The 17941-nt window shown below is 58.9% G+C and overlaps 1 protein-coding gene across 3 annotated transcripts; it reads right to left on the bottom strand.

The window, feature by feature from the left end:
* Positions 1-4485: 4485 nt before the first annotated feature.
* Positions 4486-17911, bottom strand: SLC25A10 (solute carrier family 25 member 10). 3 transcript variants are annotated; one of them, XM_063656337.1, is made up of 11 exons: positions 13970-17911; positions 10473-10592; positions 9903-10017; positions 9764-9812; positions 9456-9497; positions 8645-8688; positions 8421-8491; positions 7998-8090; positions 7629-7706; positions 5611-5667; positions 4486-5522 (listed from the first exon to the last, which is right to left on the bottom strand). In XM_063656337.1, the coding sequence occupies exons 2-11, from the start codon at positions 10554-10556 to the stop codon at positions 5421-5423; spliced, it is 735 nt and encodes a 244-aa protein (XP_063512407.1). In that variant the 5' UTR covers positions 10557-10592; positions 13970-17911; the 3' UTR covers positions 4486-5420. The 3 variants fall into 3 exon arrangements, with proteins under 3 accessions (XP_063512407.1, XP_054313432.1, XP_054313434.1); XM_054457457.2 differs by lacking the exon at positions 13970-17911 and adding an exon at positions 13052-13874; XM_054457459.2 differs by lacking the exon at positions 13970-17911 and adding an exon at positions 12062-12303.
* Between the last annotated feature and the right edge of the window lie 30 nt (positions 17912-17941).

The following is a 17941-nucleotide window of genomic DNA, read 5'->3' as shown; positions in this document are numbered from 1 at the left end:
TGCAGTGAGCTATTATTGTGCCATCTCACTCCAGCCTGGGTGACAAAGCGAGACCCCATCTCAAAAATAATAATAATTATTATTATTTTTTGTTTTTTTGAGATGGAGTTTCGCTCTTGTTCCCTAGGCTGGAGTGCAGTGGCACAGTCTCGGCTCACTTCAACCTCCGCCTCCCAGGTTCAAGTGATTCTCCTGCCTTAGCCTCCCAAGTAGCTGGGATTACAGGCACGGGCCGCCACACCCGGCTAATTTTGTATTTTTAGTAGAGACGAGGTTTCTCCATGTTGGTGAGGCTGGTCTTGAACTTCTGACCTCAGGTGATCCGCCCACCTCAGTCTCCCAAAGTGCTGGGATTACAGGAGTGAGCCACTGCCCTCGGCCACACACAGAAAAATATTTTTAAAGTATGAGGTTCAGGCTGGGTGTGGTGGCTCACACCTAAAATCTCAGCACTTTGGGAGGCCGAGGCAGGTGGATCACCTGAGGTCAGGAGTTCGAGACCAGCCTGGCCAACATGGCAAAACCCTGTCTCTACTAAAAATACAACAATTAGCCGGGCATGGTGGCACATGCCTGTAATGCCAGCTACTTGGGAGGCTGAGGCAAGAGAATTGCTTGAACCCGGGAGGCAGAGGTTGCAGTGAGCCAAGATTGTACCACTGCACTCCAGCCTGGGCAAAAAGAGCAAAACTTCGTCTCAAAAAAAAAAAGGAAAATATAGAGAGCCAGGTGATTGATGATAAGGCAGATGCTCAGGCTATGGTGGGGAGCAGAACCAGCGTTTCAGAAGCTTCCAGAAGCCACTGGTGCCACCTCCCAGTTACAGGTTTCCCAACCCACACCCTTCTGACTTTATGGGGACTGTTTCGCCTTTTTTGTTTTACCACCTCAGTATATGCTCCTAAATGCTACATTTATTTTCTTTTTTTTTTGGAGATGGAGTCTCGCACTGTCACCCAGGCTAAACTGCAGTGGCGCGATCTCAGCTCACTGCAACCCCCGCCTCCCAGGTTCAAGCGATTCTCCCGCCTCAGCCTTAGCTGGGTTACAGGTGCCTATTACCACACCCAGCTAATTTTTTGTATTTTTAGTAGAGACAAGGTTTCACCACGTTGGTCAGGCTGGTCTCGAACTCCTAACCTCAGTATTCTCCTGCTTTAGGCTCCCAAAATGCTGGGATTACAGGCATGAGCCACCGCGCCTGGCCCTACATTTTCATTTTGCTTCTTTGTTTATTGAGACAGGGTCTCACTCTGTTGCCCAGGCTGGAGTGCAGTGGTACAATTTCAGCTCACTGCAGCCTCCACCTCCCCGGCTCAAGTGATCCTCCCACCTCAGCCTCCCGAACAGCTGGGACCACAGGCGTGCGCTACCACGCCTGGCTAATATTTAAAAATTTTTGTAGAGATGGAGTCTCACTAACTTGCCCAGGCTAGTCATGAACTACTGGGCTCAAGCGATCTTTCCACCTTAGACTCCTGGGTAGCTGGGACTACGGGCACGCACCACCACGCCCATCTCCATTTGTGTCCAAGTTTCTATAAATACATGTTTTCTTTCCTCCTGGGTATGTACAGAGGCATGGAATTACTGGGTTAGGTGGTAACTCTGTGTTTAACACTTTGAAGAACTGCCAGACTGTGCTCCACAGACGCCACACCACCCTCCGTTCCCAGCAGCGCTGGATGGTTCTAATTTCTCCACAGCCTCACTAACACTTGTCGGTTTCTGTCCTTTTGATTTTAGTCTAGTGGATGCTGCGGCATCTGTGGTGGTTTTGATTTGCATTTCCTTGATAACTGATAATGCTGAGTGGTTTCTCATGTGTTTGTTGGCCATTTGTATACCTTCTTTCCCATCCTGTGCCATTAACAAAATTCTTTCTTGTAAGAGTTTTCTTATATGTTCTAGACTGTAGTCCCTTATCTGATATGATTTACAGAGATTTCCCCCCATTATGCGGACTGTCTCCCACTTTCATGGCGGCGTCCTTTAAAGCACAGAAGTTTGTTTTTTGAGACAGTTTTGTTCTTCTTGCCTAGGCTGGAGTGCAGTGGTGCAATCTTGGCTCACTGCAACCTCTGCCTCCCGGGTTCAAGCGATTCTCCTGCCTCAGCCTGTGGAGTAGCTGGGACTGGTGTGCTCCACCATGCCTGGGTAATTTTTTGGTATTTTTAGCAGAGACGGGATTTCACCATGTTGGCCTGACCTCAGAAGATCCACCCGCCTCGGCCTCCCAAAGTGCTGGGATTACAGGTGTGAGCCCCCACGCCAGGCGAATAGAGTTTTCTTTCCCCACCGAATTGTCTTGGCATCCTTGTTGAAATTTCTTGACAATAAATGATTATTGTGTAACTTTTTGTAAACTGTGAAGTCACTTAAAAAAATGCATGGAGGCTGGATGTGGTGGCTCATGCCTGTAATCCCAGAACTTTTGGGAGGCTGAAGGGGGTGGATCACTTGAGGTCAGCAGTTCGAGACCAGCCTGGCCAATATGGTGAAACCTCATCTCTACTAAAAATACAAAAAGGAGCCAAGCTTGGTGGTGTGCACCTGTAGTCCCAGCTACTCATGAGACTGAGGCACGAAAATCACTTGAACCCGGTAGGTGGAGGTTGCAGTGAGCCGAGACTTCACCACTGCACTCCAGCCTGGGTGATAGAGCAAAAATCCATCCAAAAGGAGAAAAAAAAAAATGCACGGAAATGACTGCTGACTCAGCAGGTGACTGCTGAAATGCTGACTCAGCAGGGTCCAGATCTATCCCTGGCCCCCAAGCATGAAACTGACTGGCTTCTGGCCTTCGGACCAGGTAGCCTGCAGGGCCTGTGGGGTAAGGAGCCGTGAAACCCCGGGACTGACATCCCCTCTGACCTACCCCCACCCTGGGCCTGTGCCCTGGCCCTGGGGAGCTGTGGCTTCTGTGGAGGGTGGGTAAGGAGCCCTGCCCACTGGCCTCCTCTCCCACCCCACCCTCTGCACCCTGCCCTGTGTTGGCCCACTGCCAGGCCTGGCCCTGCCAAACCAGACTGGGCACTTTCATCCCCTGACTGGCACTGTCCCAGTGGGGCTGACTGCAGGGAGGGGCTGGGGGTGATGCCAGCCTCTGGGGTGGCCCCGGTGCCCTGGCATGACGGCTGCTTCCTCCAGGGCTCCCATCAAAGCAGCTCTGAGAATGTGGTCCCTGCACCTGCAGATTTTGGGATTTGCTGGCCAGAGCTGCCTTTCTGAACCACCTGATTTCTCAGGAAGCAGCAGCCTTCCCCCTGAACCTACCTTCCCACTCCCTGGCTGTGAATTTCCAACCTGGGCACTGGGTACCATGTACAAACCTCAGAGCTCCCGCTGGTCCCCAGTTCAAACAAAACCAGCTCTTCACAAAATGCACATGGCAGTCAGAGAAATGTGAGCACTGAATGGATATTCGAGGATATCAAAGATTTTTTTTTTTTCTGAGACAGGGTCTTGCTCTGTTGTCCAGGCTGGAGTGCAGTGGCACAATCATGGCTCACCGTGGCCTAAATCTCCTGGGCTCAAGTAATCTTCCCACCTCAGCCTCCCAAGTAGCTGGGACTACAGGTGCGTGCCATGACGCTCAGGTAATTTTTAAATTTTCTATACAGATGGGGATCTCACCATATCGTCCAGGCTAGTCTCGAATTCCTGGGCTCAAAAAATCTTGCCTCAGCCTCCCACAGTGCTGGGATTACAAGCATGAGAGGCCACACCCAGCTCACCATTACATTCTTTTTTTGAAATGGGGTCTCGCTCTGTCACCCAGGCTGGAGTGCAGTGATGCGATCATAGCTCACTGCAGCCTCGAACTTGCAGGCTTAAGCGATCCCACCTCAGCCTTCCAAGGAGCTGGGACTACAGGCTGTTTGCACCACTGCACTCCAGACTGAGCGACGCAGTAAGACCCTGTCTTAAAAAAAAAAAGGGGGGGGAGCGTCTTTGGGAGGCCAAGGTGGGCAGATCCCCTGAGCTCAGGAGTTTGGGACCAGCCTGGGTAACATTGAGAGACCCCAACTCTACAAAAACATACAAAAATTAGCCAGGTGTGATGGTGCACGCCCATAGCACCAGCTACTTGGAAGGCTGAGGTAGAAGACTGGTTTGAGCCCAGGAGGCCCAGGTTAGTAAGCCAGGATCGTGCCACTGCACTCCAGCCTGAATGACAGAGCCAGATCCTGTCCAAAAAAAAAAAAAAAATTAGTGCTTGCTGTTAGTGGGGTGGCCTCATGGAGTCTACAATGTCTGAGACCCCTCAACCCCACCCTCACCGTCTCGTTCCCTTCCCCCCACACCGGTTTTGGTTCCTCCTACTTCCCAATTCCTTCACCCAAAGGCCTCCCAAATGCACAGCAAGGACCCTGGCTCCTCCCCAAAAGGCCTTGGCATTGTCCTCCTTAGGGGGTGCAGGGGGTCCTGCTGGTCTGGACAGCAAGGCAGCCAGCGGGCAGGCAGTGCAGGCAGGAACAGACGTGGCAGCTCCCGGCATTTATTGATTGCAGCCCCCACAGAGCACACTGCCCTTCCCAGGTGGGGTGAAGCCCAGCGACCAGGGAGGCAGAGGATGCAGCATCCACCCCGTCGGACTCTTTGTCGGGGAGAAGGCCCTGAGGAGGAACCGCAGCCCGCCTGGGCCATTCCCCCAGGGAGCCAAGCAGGAGGGCCCAGGGGCCCGAGGGACGCAGGCACAATCCCTGAAGACAGAGACCGCCTGCTGGTGAGTGGAGAGGCTTTGGCAAAACTAACTGTTAAAGCCACTGCAGGGCAGATGGCGGTGCGCGGGACCTCGGTGGCCCTCGACCCTCACCCACAATGGCTCCAGAACCACTCTGGACCCCTCCCTCCCAGGCACTCGCTCATGGTCTGCATTGTTTGTTCATCCCACCCAGCCGCGGGGTCTTGGGGGGAGTTGCAGCTGCCCAAGGACATGGAAGGTCTGGTCGCTCTCAGCGGACACAAAGTGCACAGCTAGCACTTGGGTGAGCAACAGCCAGGGTGCACCCAAACTGCCACCCGAGTCCTCGATGGAAAGTGCTGGAAGATGCTGCTTTGGGCCTCAGGGGCAGGAGGCAGGGATAATACCTCTCCCCTGGCCCAGGAGAGGGGAGAAATCAGCCTCTGGTAGCCCCTGTTCCCCTGAGGAGCTGCCAGCGGGAGAGAGGCAAGGCCACGCAGTGCCCAGCCGGGAGAGCCTGGGAGCCAGAGCAGGGGGGTGGTGCAGCTACAGCTGAGAGGGGACGAGGCCAGGAGGAGCTCAGCCAGCAGGTGGGGGGATAGCAGGGGCCTGCTGCGGAGGACAGGTGGCCATGGCCGGGGAGGTCGTGGCCCCAGGAGCAGATGCTGGGCTTGGGACTCTTTGGAAGAACCTAGCGTGGCTGGCCTGGCAGCCCAGCCATTCCCACGGCCGGTCAGGATGGCACTTTGATGCCAAAGTTTTTGCGTAGCTGTTCCAGAAACACAAAAGTGAGCACGGTGTGGGGGATGAGGCGGATGCCAGCTGGGACGAGGCCCTGGAGGGAGACAGGGAAAATGAGAGACACAGAGCCCGAAGGGACCCACTCCCCATTGCCCAAGCCGCCACTGCCGCCACCACTGCACCTTGTAAAAGGCCAGAGGCCCGAGCTTCGCCGTCTCCACGGCGCAGTGGAAAACGCCCTGCAGAAAACGCAGTGAAACAATCAAAAAGGCTGCTTCTCACCGAACAGGCAACAAAAATCCCCTCCCAGGCACCAGCCAGGCACGGTGGCCTGGGCACTCTCAATGTGGGGTGTGGGTGTGGGTGTGAGCGGCGGTTGCTGGCTGGTAACAGGTGACCACAGGTCTGCAGGCACCGGCCAGCTCAACGGCCACCCTGTCTGCTCATGCGGTATAACCAGGGCCCGAGGGTGCAGCCCAGGGTCCAGTGGGCAGACGGGGCTGTGAACAGAACCATGAGAACTAGGGATGCAGTACAGCAGGGTCAGGGAGAAGAACAGGGACAGAGCCACAGGCTCTGCAAACGTGGAAGCCCCACGGAGTTGGCAGGGGCCCGAGGCAGGAGACCCAGAGCACCTATGAGGCACAGACTGCCATGAACAGCACCACCTCTGTTAATCTGTGAAAGAAATGTTTTGGCTGGGCGCAGTGGCTCACGCCTGTAATCCCAGCACTTCGGGAGGCTGAGGTGGCAGATCACTTCAGGCCAGGAGTTCAAGACCACCAGCCTGGCGAACATGGCGAAACCTTGTCTCTACTAAAAATACAAAAATTAGCCAGGAGTGGTGGTGCGTGCCTGTAATCCCAGCACTTTGGGAGGCCGAGGCGAGTGGATCACGAGGTCAGGAGTTCAAGACCAGCCTGGCCAACATGGTGAAACCCCGTCTCTACTAAAAATACGAAAAATTAGCCGGGCATGGTGGCAGGCGCCTGTAATCCCAGCTACTTGGGAGGCTGAGGCAGGAGAATCACTTGATCCCAGGAGGTGGAGGTTGCAGTGAGGGGGGAAAAAAAAAGAAAAGAATGTTTTTTTTTTTTTTTTTTTTTTTTTAAGACAGAGTCTCGCTCTGTCACCCAGGCTGGAGTGCAGTGGTGCAATCTCGGCTCACTGCAACCTCCGCCTCCCGAGTTCAAGCAATTCTCCTGCCTCAGCCTCCTGAGTAGCTGGGATTACAGGCGTGCGCCACCAGGCCCAGCTAACTTTTTTGCATTTTTAGTAGAGACGGGGTTTCACCATGTTGGTCAGGCTGGTCTCCAGCTCCTGACTTGTGATCTGCCCGCCTTGGCCTCCCAAAATGTTGGGATTACAGGTGTGAGCCACCGCGCCTGGCCGAAAAGAAATGTTTTAAGACAGAGTCTCACTCTGTCACCCAGGCTGGAATGCAGTAGTGCAATCTCGGCTCACTGTGGCCTGGACCTCCTGGGCTCAAGGGATTATCCCACCTCAGCCTCCTGTGTAGCTGGAACCACAGGCATGCACCACCAAGCCTGACTAATTTTTGTTTTGTTTTGTTTTTTTGAGACAGTTTCACTCTTGTTGCCCAGGCTGGGGTGCAATGGTGTGATCTCGGCTCACTGCAACCTCCACCTCCCAGGTTCAAGCGATTCTCCTGCCTCAGCCTCCCAAGTAGCTGGGATTACAGGTGCCCGCCACCACGCCCAGCTAATTTTTTGTATTTTCAGTAGAGAAGGAGTTTCACCATGTTGGCCAGGCTGGTCTTGAACTCCTGACCTCAGGTGCTTCGCTTGCCTCGGCCTCCCAAAGTGCTGGGATTATAGGCATGAGCCACCGCACCTGGCCCCTAATTTTTGTATTTTTGGTAGAGACAGGGTTTCAATATGTTGCCCAGGCTGGTCTTGAACTCTTAGACTCAAGCGGTCTGCCCGCCTCAGGCTCCCAAAGTGCTGGGGTTACAGGCATGAGCCACTGCGCTGGGCCAAGAAGTCTTCTTTAAAAACAAAAACAAGGCAAAGGCATTCAAAGGCACGACTCTCTCCCAAGGCAAGTGCTGTGCACAGACAGGCAACTAGAAGGGAGGGACACCCTTCCTCGTGTCCCCAGTGCGAGTGACCACCCCCAGGAGAGGTGAGGGGACTCGCTGGGCTGTGCAGCCCAACTGCACAGGCAGGGCGCCACTCACCTGATACTCCCCCTTGGAGTTCATCAGGCGGGTCTTCAGCACATCCAAGGGCTGACACAGGAACGTGGCACATCCACCCTGAGGAGGGGGCTCGTCACCAGCGGCCTGTCAGGTACCCCAGGCACCATCGCCGAATCCCACCCACATGCCAGCCCCTCAACCTGACTCCCAGGGCAGGCCAGGAACATGCTGGCGGGGGCACCAGGCTGACCCATGAGCTCCCAAAGCCCTGGCACCCACTTATGAGCCCCAGGGGGCACTGCCAGATGCCCAAGGCCCCCGCGTCCCCCAGCCCTCGCCCCATCCTGGGTGCCCTCAGCGCCCAAGGCCGGCCCAGGGACGCCCAGCCTAGCCACGCCGGCCACTTACCGCAATAAAGCTGGCAACAAAGTGAGCGAAGATGTTGTCGGAGAGGTACCCGGTGCTAAGGACCAGCTGCTTGGCCTGGTCGTAGCAGGACAGCTGCACGGGCACAAGGGCGGTCAGGGCTGTAGGGGGGACCCCAGCTTGGGGAAAGCACACAGGGCCCCAAGCGACACCACCTGGCAATGGCCAAGCACCTGCTCCGCCCGTCCGTCCGTCCGTGAGGCCCAGACAGGGGAGGCACCTGCCCGAGGTCCTTCACAGGCTGCAGCCCTGACCCACCCGTACCCCCCACCCTGCCCCACAAAGTCACAGCTGGTGGCTCCCCAGGAGGGTTTCGGCGCCCAGTGACTTGTTCTATGGCCCCTCTGAAGAGGGAAATCAGTGGTCACAGGCACTGCCCACACCCACCCCACGCAGGAGGCCTACCTGGCCCACAGTGACTAAGGCCCCTCGGCTGGATGCCATGGTTGCACCTGAGAACAGTCTCCTGAGACCCTCTGCACAAGGAAGGGGTGAGGCAAGGGGTGAGGCCAGGCACCTGGCCCAAATCCCTCGGCACCCAGTCTTGTACAGTGCTGCCCACCCTGCCTGCACCCGAGACCCCTGCCTGCACCCCAGACCCCTGCCTGTGCACAGCACCTGCCCCTCACCTTCACGAGCCACGCGGTACAGGCCATCCAGCGCGTGGGCGTAGCTGCCGGGGACATAGAATGACCACATGAGACTCCTCCTGACCACCGGCTCCCACAGAGGGTCCTCCCGGCCCCGATGCAGGCCGGGGGTTCTCGAGGAAGCAGAGGCCTCATGGGCCTGAAGATCTCTCCCTGGGAACATCTGAGGCTGGTCCTGCCGTCCCACAGCCACCTTGCCCGCCCCACCCGGCCTTCAGGGAGGAGGTTCCATTTTTTCCAACAGAGTCCCTGGCTGGGCACCACTCCTAGCATGTAGGCCTCCTGCCCGCCAGCCCCCGGGGTCCTGGGGGAACACAGTCTGTGTGCACAGCTAGAAGCCAGAACTCCCCAGGGGTCCTTGGAAGGGGTGGGGGAAGTGGCTCACGCTGCAGTTGGAGCGGACTCTGGGCCCTGGAAAGGCCCCAGGCCGTGGCAGGAGGGCACAGCTGCCCTGAGCTGGGCAGGGAGGCAGCGCCTCCTTTGGGCGTTTCTGTTGCATGCCCTCTCTCCATACCTGGGGCGTTCACCTCCGCACTCACCGCCCTGAGGTGCAAACAGGCCCAGCCCCCAATCCAACAAGGCTCTCCCCACAGGAAGAACCCAAAGGTCCTGGGGGGGCGGAGTGACACTCCCGAGTCCAGAACAGTCGTCAGGACCCTCCATGGACCGTGCGGGCACCGCGGCCTGCTGCACTCCCAGCTAGGTCACGGCAGAGCAGCGAGGGGTCTGCTCCCGCCCGAGCCTCCTGCACCCCAACCACCCCGAGAAGGCAGGGCTGCCCATGACTCACTTGCGCCGCTGACCCTGGGGCAGCTTCACATCGTTCTGCATCCTGAAACAGAAGCAGGCAGCGGGAGGGGCGGGCGGGCCAAGGGGCATGGGCAGCCCTGGCAGCACAGGGGAGCTCATGCTGGTCAGCGGGGCCCACAGGACAGGGCACGCCGGGGCTCAGGGACACCCACCCTCCTATGCCCAGGACACCAGAGTCTCAGCGGCTTGTTCCAGGCTGACCGCACCCTGCAAGCGGCCCTGGCAGGCCCTGGCCTGTCTGGGGACAAGAAAGCCCCTGGCCTTGCAGGTGGGGTGGGGGACACCAACCTGACATTGACCAAGTCCGCAGGCGTCCCCACAAAGCCTCCAGCTAAACCTGCGGTGACACAAACCCCAAAGACGAGCCGTGCTGACACATGGCGTCCTCGACCTGACCGCCCCACGCCCCTCCCGCCCGGCAGCTCACCGCTGACGGAGCCCAGCAACACCTTCTGGTGGAAGGGGAGAGGCCCCTGGCTGCCCTTGGCCACGCGGTCCCGCACAGTCTCGTAGATGGCGAACCGAGTCAGGGAGTAGGTCATCTGGGGGAGAAGGGCCTGGCTTGGAGGGGCGGGCACACCCCACACCCCTCAGCCTCGCCACCCGGCCCAGCCAGGGATCCCCCTCAGCCCGAGGGGCCACAGGGACCCCGAGGGGCCTTCCCAAGGCCACTGTGCCAGCATGCGGCTGAGCCAGTTCACAAATCTAGAGCTGCACCCTGCCTTCTCACTCCCTGGGCCTCAGTTTCCCCACTGGTAAGTGGCGGTCTCAGGCCCAGCCCTGCAAACTGGGTGGGTGCCCATGGAAGGCCCACCATGGGGTCACCAGCTCTCGGCCTGGTGGGTCCTTCCTTGCACAAAATCTTGCAAAGGGGACGGAAGTAGCTTGGATACCACTGCAGGACTCAGCCCCCAGTGTTGAGCCCCCAGGACTCAACCTCCCAGTCTGGGAGCCCTGAGGGGCCATGGGGAGCCCAAGGCTGGCACACACCACGCACCTGTCTGCACAGTGAGGCGCTCAGGCCGCTGTAGAGTGCCAGGATGCCGTCGGTACGCACCACCCGCAGCGCCATGCCCGTCATGCGCAGCTTCACCTCCTGCTGTGTCTGCAGATGCACCTGCGGGAGGGACTGCTCTCAGACCCCACAGCGACCCCGAGGGATCGGTGCCAGGTTCATCCAGAGAGGGGGAAACTGAGGCAAGAGGCAGTGATAAGGCCTCCCACGGCCCTGCCCAGGGACTCCACACCCGTGCCTGGAACCAGCTCACACCATTGCTTTCCAACAGCAACCACACCAGTGGACATGGAGCTGAGAGTGTTCGCGAGCCCTGCGAGCGCTCCGTGCACCACGAGTATTGGCTGCATTGGCTGCAGGGGCTCGCCATTCTCCTTCTGCAGATGAGGAAACTGAGGCACAGAGAGGTAACGCACCTGCTGGTGCCATCAGGATTTGGGCCCAGCGAGGAGACCCCAGAGCCCTACTTTTCATCCACCACACCACGTCTCAAGAGGGACAAACGTTTACGGGCACTCAGAAACGGCGAGGGAGCCTGCAGGACCATGGGAGACTGAGGAGGTAGCCAGAGAAGGCCTTGAAAGGCAGCAGGAGCTCAGCAGCAGACAAGAGGACAGTGTGGCTGGCGGCAGGGCATAGCAGCCTCCTCCGCAAAGCACCTAGGAGCTGTGGGCAGGCACTCGGGGGCTGTCAGCCCAACAACCTCCCATTCCATTGGCCTCCACCACTCACAGGACCTCTGCCTCCTCGCCTGGCCAGCTGAGAGCTCCAGGCAGAAGCAGGGTGCACCAGGGCCAGACAGGAAGGCCAGCACCTGGCCCAGGATCCCAGCTCCTGGGTCCCACCCCCAGCACTGACCCCAAAGAAGTCTGTCCACCGCTCAGTGTGAGCTGCACGTGCGCGGTCCCCGTCACACACGCCCAGGGGTCGGCAAAGATGGGTGGGGACAGAGAGGGGCCTCCCATTGTGCAAGCCCAGCAGAACAGAGGGACTGGGCCACACAGGCAGCAGCCCCTGTCCAGGCCAGATGCGACGGTAGGGACTGTAGGGACATGGGACAAAGTGATCAAGAAGCTTTAAAATGACCTTTGCAACGGCCAGGCAGAGAGGCCTGGTGAGCAGTCCTCAGAAGCACACCCTGACCACAGCCCCATATGCTGCCAGCAGCTGGCTTCTCCCGCCCTCCCAGGCCAGAGGGCAGTCCCGCCTCCATGGGGGCTGCCTTCCCTGCCTCCCCCAGGCAGTGTTCTGCAGCCAAAGAGCGCCTGGTGGGGTGTGGCCAAGGGGCAGTGACGCTCAGAGGGCCTTGGACAATGGACAGCAGCATGCAGGTCCCGCCTTCAACACCCAGAGGACCGTGGGAGAGGCCCTGTGGGAGGGGCACCTGTGCGGCGCCCAGGAGGAAAGGAAGAGCCCGATGCCAAGGAGGGGCTCCTTCTGCTCATGCCAGCGCCTTCCTGTCGCTGTGGCTGCATCTCACTGGCCGTGGCTGCCTGTGGCCTGGGAGCTCTGAAGGCCTCTCCCAGGACAAGTGAGGTCTCAGGTGCCCCAAGACGCCCACATCTGCTCACCTGGCCTTCACGCTGCGGCCAGCATTGCTGCTCATTAGTAAAGCCAGTCCCCTCAAAGGCTGCTGGAATACAAGTCCCCTGGGCAGGCTGCTAAAATAAAGGTCCCCCAGACAGGCGGCTGCCCAGTGACCACAGCCAGGTTCACAGGGCAGGGCCTGCTGGGCAGACTGTGCAAAGCCTCAGGCCCTTTCTTCTTTGTTCTCTGTGGCAAGACACGGTCAGAAAACAACGCCCCTTGGCTGTCCCTGGGAAACAAGGAGAGCTCTGTCTTATTTTGCCCCATAAGCATTTAAAAAAAAAAAAAAAAGTAAAAAAAACGGTGGCTGTTTCTCGTGCTGAGAAATGCCCACTTTCATAGGGCCAGGACCACACGCGTGCAGGGTCTCCTGGCATCTCTCCTGGGGGTGTGCTGGTCCTAACATCGCTTCCAGTGCCCACCCAGCTCTCCGGAGGAAGCAGCCCAAAGCCAGGGCGCCGGGTCACCCCACTTGCCTAGGGACACGCCCGGCGGTGTGCTAAACACCCCTGGGTGGGGGGCGGCTTGGCCCACGCCCTGGGTGTGCTACAGCCAGCACGTCTCTAGATGCCAACACCTGTGCACCTCACAGAACTCCCCCCACAACTTCTAACTAGGCGGAAGGAGTGTTCTTGAATGTACGGGGGTGGGTGGCTCAGAGAGGCCAAGTGATTCGCCCAAGGTCACCAGGTATTAAAGTGTAGAGCTGGGGCTGGATCGCCACCTGCCGAGAACTGGGAAGCCGGCTGGGAAGCTGGGGAGCGCGGCTGCGCCCTGCAGGCCTCGAGCTCGGCGGCCACCATTGGAGGGCCACCCGGGATCGGCCATCCGGGCGTCGGGGGCCTCCTCGCGCTCTCCCGGAGGGGGCCCCGGGCGCGGCGATCCCGGGGTGCGTGGGGCCGGGCTGCTGCCTTTGCAGGCGTCTCGGCGGCGCCAGGGTCCCATCCGCCCCGCGTCCCGGGCCCCGGCCTCACCTTGAGCAGGTCCAGCGGGTGCGTGCAGCAGGCGGCCCCGCAGGAGGCCAGGCCCCCGAAGTACCAGCGCGACACGCGCGCCTCGGCTGCCATGGCCCAGGAGAGCCCAATCCCGGCCCGACCACAACCCGACCCCGGCCCTACCCCGGCGTGGACCGGCCCGCAGCGTTCCGCGCCCCGCGCCCCGCGCCCGGTTCAAAGCGCCGCCCGCGCGCCCACGCCCCGCACAGCCAATGCGCGCGCGCGCCCCGGGGGCGGGACCGCTAGGCCACGCCCCCCGCCATGGAGGCGGACCCGGCGCCTTAAAGCGGCCGCGAGGGGCGCCAAGCGCGGTGGGCCTGGCCTGGGGACACGCGGGTGCTCCGGGGCTGCTTCGTGGCCGCCTCTACTCCCCCGGGCCCCTGGCGTACTCCCTTCCCCAGGCCGGAGCGCAGGGCCGAAGGCCACCGCCTGGGGACTGGCCCCAGGCTCACCGGACCGCGGCGGGCGCCCTGCCAATCCCCAGGAGGCCCGGCCCCTGGCCCTGAACCTGCACCCCGTCGCGCAGGCGCTGGCTCGTGAGTCACCCAGCGGGGGCCACGTGTGTGCGGCGTGGGCCCTGCGTCCACAGGTCTGCAACCCCTGCCCCCACGAGGGCTCAGCCCCCGCCCAGCTGCAAGAGAACAGAAAACCGGCTTCGGGAGCCCGGCGCGGTGGCTCACGCCTGTAATCTCAGTTACTCAGGAAGCTGAGGCAGTAGAATCGCTTGAATCCGGGAGGCGGAGGTTGCAGTTAGCTGAGATCGCGCCACTGCACTCCAGCCTGGGTGACAGAGGGAGACTCCATCTCAAAAAAAAAAAAAAAAAAGAAAAAAAAAAGAACCTGCTTGGGGCCAGACTGAATGAAAACTGGGAAAAAAGGCGGTTAGGAAGGACTTGCCTCTCCCTTCCCGCACACAGATGCCCGGAAGCTCCTGCTCAGTTGTGGTCTGGCTGTGACCAGACGCCCCAGGCAACCACCCTGGAAGTGGGGCCCCGCGGTGGATCCTGGGGTTTCCAGGAGATGCCTGCCTGCATCTGGGCCCCTGCTTGGATTCCACTTCCCTTTGAAGAACAAGGAGGTGCTGGTGTGTTCCTGGCCCAGGTGCACCTGCTGGGCAAAATGAAATTTAAGTCCCCAAGGCTGCTTTAGGGCTGGGCCACAGGGATGAAGAACCTGCAGCTCCAGCTTGGTCACTGCTGTCCGGCCTCCCCCACCCTCCAGGGCGAAGGGTGAGGGGCACCAGAAAAACAACTCATGGTCCCTGGAACCCCTCAAGCACCAGAATGTGTCCAGCCCTGCCTCTGTGCATCCAGCGATGCCCTGGTGGTGTCAGAAGTGCAAAACGCACACTGAGGATTTTCAGCTTGGCTGTGGGTTTATTGGGCCATAACCCCAACGTAGGCAGGCAGGCTCTGTGTTTGTCTAAATCGGCCAACTGGAGGAGACTGTTTTCTAGACCCTTAGGTGGCCTCTGACCCCAGAAGTCATCAGCGGAAGATTTGGGCTGGGGAGTCAGCAGCTAACCAGAGGCGGTACCCCTGCCCGGAAGTGTGTCCTGGACCTTGGTTTGGTTGGGTCCCTCAGGTGTTGCCCACACAGACCGTAATTACCTGGCAATCGAGAAGGGTGCCAGATGGACACTGGGGGTGAAAACACAGCCACGCCTGGCGGGGAAGCGGGTGGAGGTGCTCAGGAGGCAACCAGGAGAGTGTGGTGCAGCGCTGCCCACACCAAGCCTGGGCTTGGGCTCAACAGGAAGCGTGGAAATGGCGCAAATGCACCGCAGGGACTCAGGGATCACGCTGGGCTTAAAAGGCCCAGAGCAAACAGACTCACAGTTTGGAAGTGGGGGAAGTGGCCTGATCGTAACAGAAATTTCCCAGCAAGAGGACAGGCCTCCTTGTCCAGGGCCATCCAGGCTCACACCTGAGTCCCGCAGACTTGGCTGTGCCCACAGCCCTGTCTCACTCAGTGTAAACCAAGATGAGTTGCATCCATCGACTCCTGATTACCAAGAATCAGAGGCGATGGAAACCTTGGAGGAAGCAGGGCCTGGAGGGCCAGTGTCCCGAGTCTGTGAGACACTCCAGGAAGGAGGGGGCGGGCCTGGGCTGCAACCTGTCCCTCCCAAGGCCACCTGCAAGACACAGCTGAAACCGGCTGCTGGCAGAGACCCCCCAACCCACAGAACACTGGCTCCCTGCTGAAGGAGGAACTGCTCCAAAGCAGAAAGAGCAGGGCCCAGCAGGTAAGGAGCGGGAACTGAAGAGCTTTACAAAGAACAAAAAAGGCTGGGCAGGGCAGCTCTCACCTGTAATCCCAGCACTTTGGGAGGCCAAGATAGGAGGATCTCTTGAGGCCAGGCGTTTCAGACCAGCCTGGGCAACACAGTGAGATCACATCTCTACAAAAAATCAAAAGATTAGCCAGGCATGATGGCATGTGCCTATAGTCCCAGCTACCTGGGAGGATGAGGTAGGAGGATTACTTGAGCACAGGAGGCTGAGGCTGCAGTGAGCCTTTATCAGGCCACTGCACTCCAGCTCAGATGACAGAGTGAGATCGTGTCTATATTAAAAAATAAAAATAGGCCGGGTGTGGTGGCTCACGCCTGTAATCCCAGCACTTTGGGAGGCCAAGGTGGGCGATCACCTGGGGTTAGGAATTCGAGACCATCCTGGCCAACGTGGTGAAATGCTGTCTCTCCTAAAAATACAAAAATTAGCTGGGTGTTGTGGCGGGCGCCTGTAATCCCAGCTACTAGGGAGGCTAAGGCAGGAGAATCGTTTGAACCTGGGAGGTGGAGCCAAGATCGTGCCACTGCACTCCAGCCTGGGTGACAAGAGCAAAACTCGGTCTCAAAAAAAATTAAAATTAAAAAAATAAAAATAAGGCTGGGCACATTGGCACACACCTGTAATCTCAGCACTTTGGGAGGCCAAGACAGGCGATTGTTTGAGGGAGTTCAAGACCAGCCTGGCCAACAGGGTGAAACCCTGTCTCTACTAATAGAAATACAAAATTAGCTGGGCGTGGTGACGCATGCCTGTAATTCCAGCTTCTTGGGAAGGTGAGGCAGAATTGCCTGAACCCGGCAGGTGGAGGCTGCAGTGAGCCAAGACTGCACCATCAGCCCGGGTGACAGAGTGAGACCCTGTTTCATAAAAATAAATACATAAATAAGTAAATAAAACATTAAAAAAATAGAACAAAAGTGCAAGGAGCTGTAGGGGACTGAAGTTTGTGAACTCCGTGAGCTAGAGATGCCGGGAGAGCAGTCAGAAGGCGAGGAATCCTGGAAAACAGGAAATGCATCCAGGGCCGGAGGCTTTTTCAAATGATGAATTTAGAACTGTAGGTCAGGGACTCAAAAGGATCCCTGATGGATTCTCAAACAGATCGTAAGTTATGTCAGTAGGCCCAAGGGGGTGGTTGGGGCAGACTGAGCGAGCTCACAGGACAGGGCTCCCCGTCCAGCCTCCGACTGCTGCTTGGCATCCACAGGTTATTTTGGGGGTCCCCTGGCAGGGAGGAAAGGGCCTCTCGGTGGCTCCTGGCAGTGGCCTGGCAGATGCCTGAGCCATGGCAGACAGTGAGGAGTCGCGGGCAGAGATTTTGCTGGTCTGTCTGACCCCAAGCAGGGCTCGTCCCCGAGCTCAGATGTTCACTGCCTTCCAGAGGGGAAAGGCAGTTGGGGTCAGCAGGGCACCAGGCAGAATGCACCCAGCCCCAGGTGGCAGTGTCACCTCCTGAGGGAAGATCATTAACCCCTCAAAATGGCTACCATGGCCAATGGCGACTTCCAGGCTTGGCTTGGGACAGCCTTTCCTGGGGACAGCAGGTTAGTCAGAGAAACTCTACCAGAAGGCCTTGGAAGAGGACCTGGGCCAGGCAGGGTGTACACGCCCAGTGAGTCTGAAACTCCCTGCCCCTCCCACTCCCCCAGGAGTCCCAGCCAGTGGGCAGCTCCCAGACACACAGTGCCCCTTTCTGGTCCCATCCAAGGCATCCTTCCACCAGGAAAACTGATGCTGGAGGGCATGGCAGCCCAAGGGGCCGTCACACCGGGCATGTTTCCCGAAGCAGGTGCAGAACGTGCCCTGTCTCTGGCCTCGTCATGGGCCCACAGCCTGGGGGCTGGCCTTGGTTATAGGCCAGCTGAGACAGAAATCTGCTGATTCTCTCCCAGGCTCGGCCAAAAACAGGCGTGCCCAAGAAAAGGAGGCCACGGGTCCTTAGAGCAAGGCCCTGGCCGTTCCAGCCAGTCCATGTGGCCACACCCCCTGCACTCAGCAGTGGCACCAAGGGGTCTGCAGCCCGAGTGGCTGCCAAGGGCTGCCCAGCACTGGGCCACACCTCACCAAGTGCACAGTGGCCAGTGCTCCAAGCTGACCCCGGCACTCCCAGTCCCCACGTCCACAAGCCCCTCCTGCCACTTTGCCCAGGTCCCAGAATACCCCACTTAAGGGCCCCAGAGGAACAGCTGACACCCCAACCCTGCAGATGGCAGGTGCATCCCACACCCCTCCCTACTCCCCCTGCACAGCCCCCTGGCTGGGTTTAGGTTCAGGGTACTTGCAGGCTGAGCTAGGGGTGGCATCGCCAGCTCCAAGGCTGCCTCGGTTTCTCAGGCAAGTGCTGAATTTCCTGTTGCCTTAAAGAGAGCCAACACTGAAAACAGGGAGGGTTCCCACTGCCCAGGTCCTCCAAACCACTGCCGTCCACCAGGCCCACTGTGGGGTCTCAGGACAGGGCCCTGCACACCGGAGACCCGATGAATGTCTGTAGACTCTCAGATGTCTGCTGAGGAGGCAGGAACAAGCCTCTCATCCCGTACCAGCCCCAATCCCCATGCTGGCCCCGCAGCTC

This window comes from Pongo pygmaeus, chromosome 19 (assembly GCF_028885625.2).
Source record: "Pongo pygmaeus isolate AG05252 chromosome 19, NHGRI_mPonPyg2-v2.0_pri, whole genome shotgun sequence".
In the NCBI taxonomy this organism is placed as follows: Eukaryota; Metazoa; Chordata; class Mammalia; order Primates; family Hominidae; genus Pongo; species Pongo pygmaeus.
Note: the sequence above shows the minus strand (reverse complement) of the source record. Positions and strands in the feature narration are given on the sequence as shown.

Bases quoted from the DNA above. Each gene is read 5' to 3' on its own strand.
- SLC25A10 (XM_054457457.2), bottom strand. From the start codon at position 13,144: ATGGCAGCCGAGGCGCGCGTGTCGCGCTGGTACTTCGGGGGCCTGGCC. The intron at 8,689-9,455 runs GTGAGTCATGGG...TGTCCCCGGCAG, and splicing joins CCCCAGGGTCAGCGGCGCAA to CTACGCCCACGCGCTGGATG. The intron at 7,707-7,997 runs GTAAGTGGCCGG...CCCCCTCCTCAG, and splicing joins TTGTTGCCAGCTTTATTGCG to GGTGGATGTGCCACGTTCCT.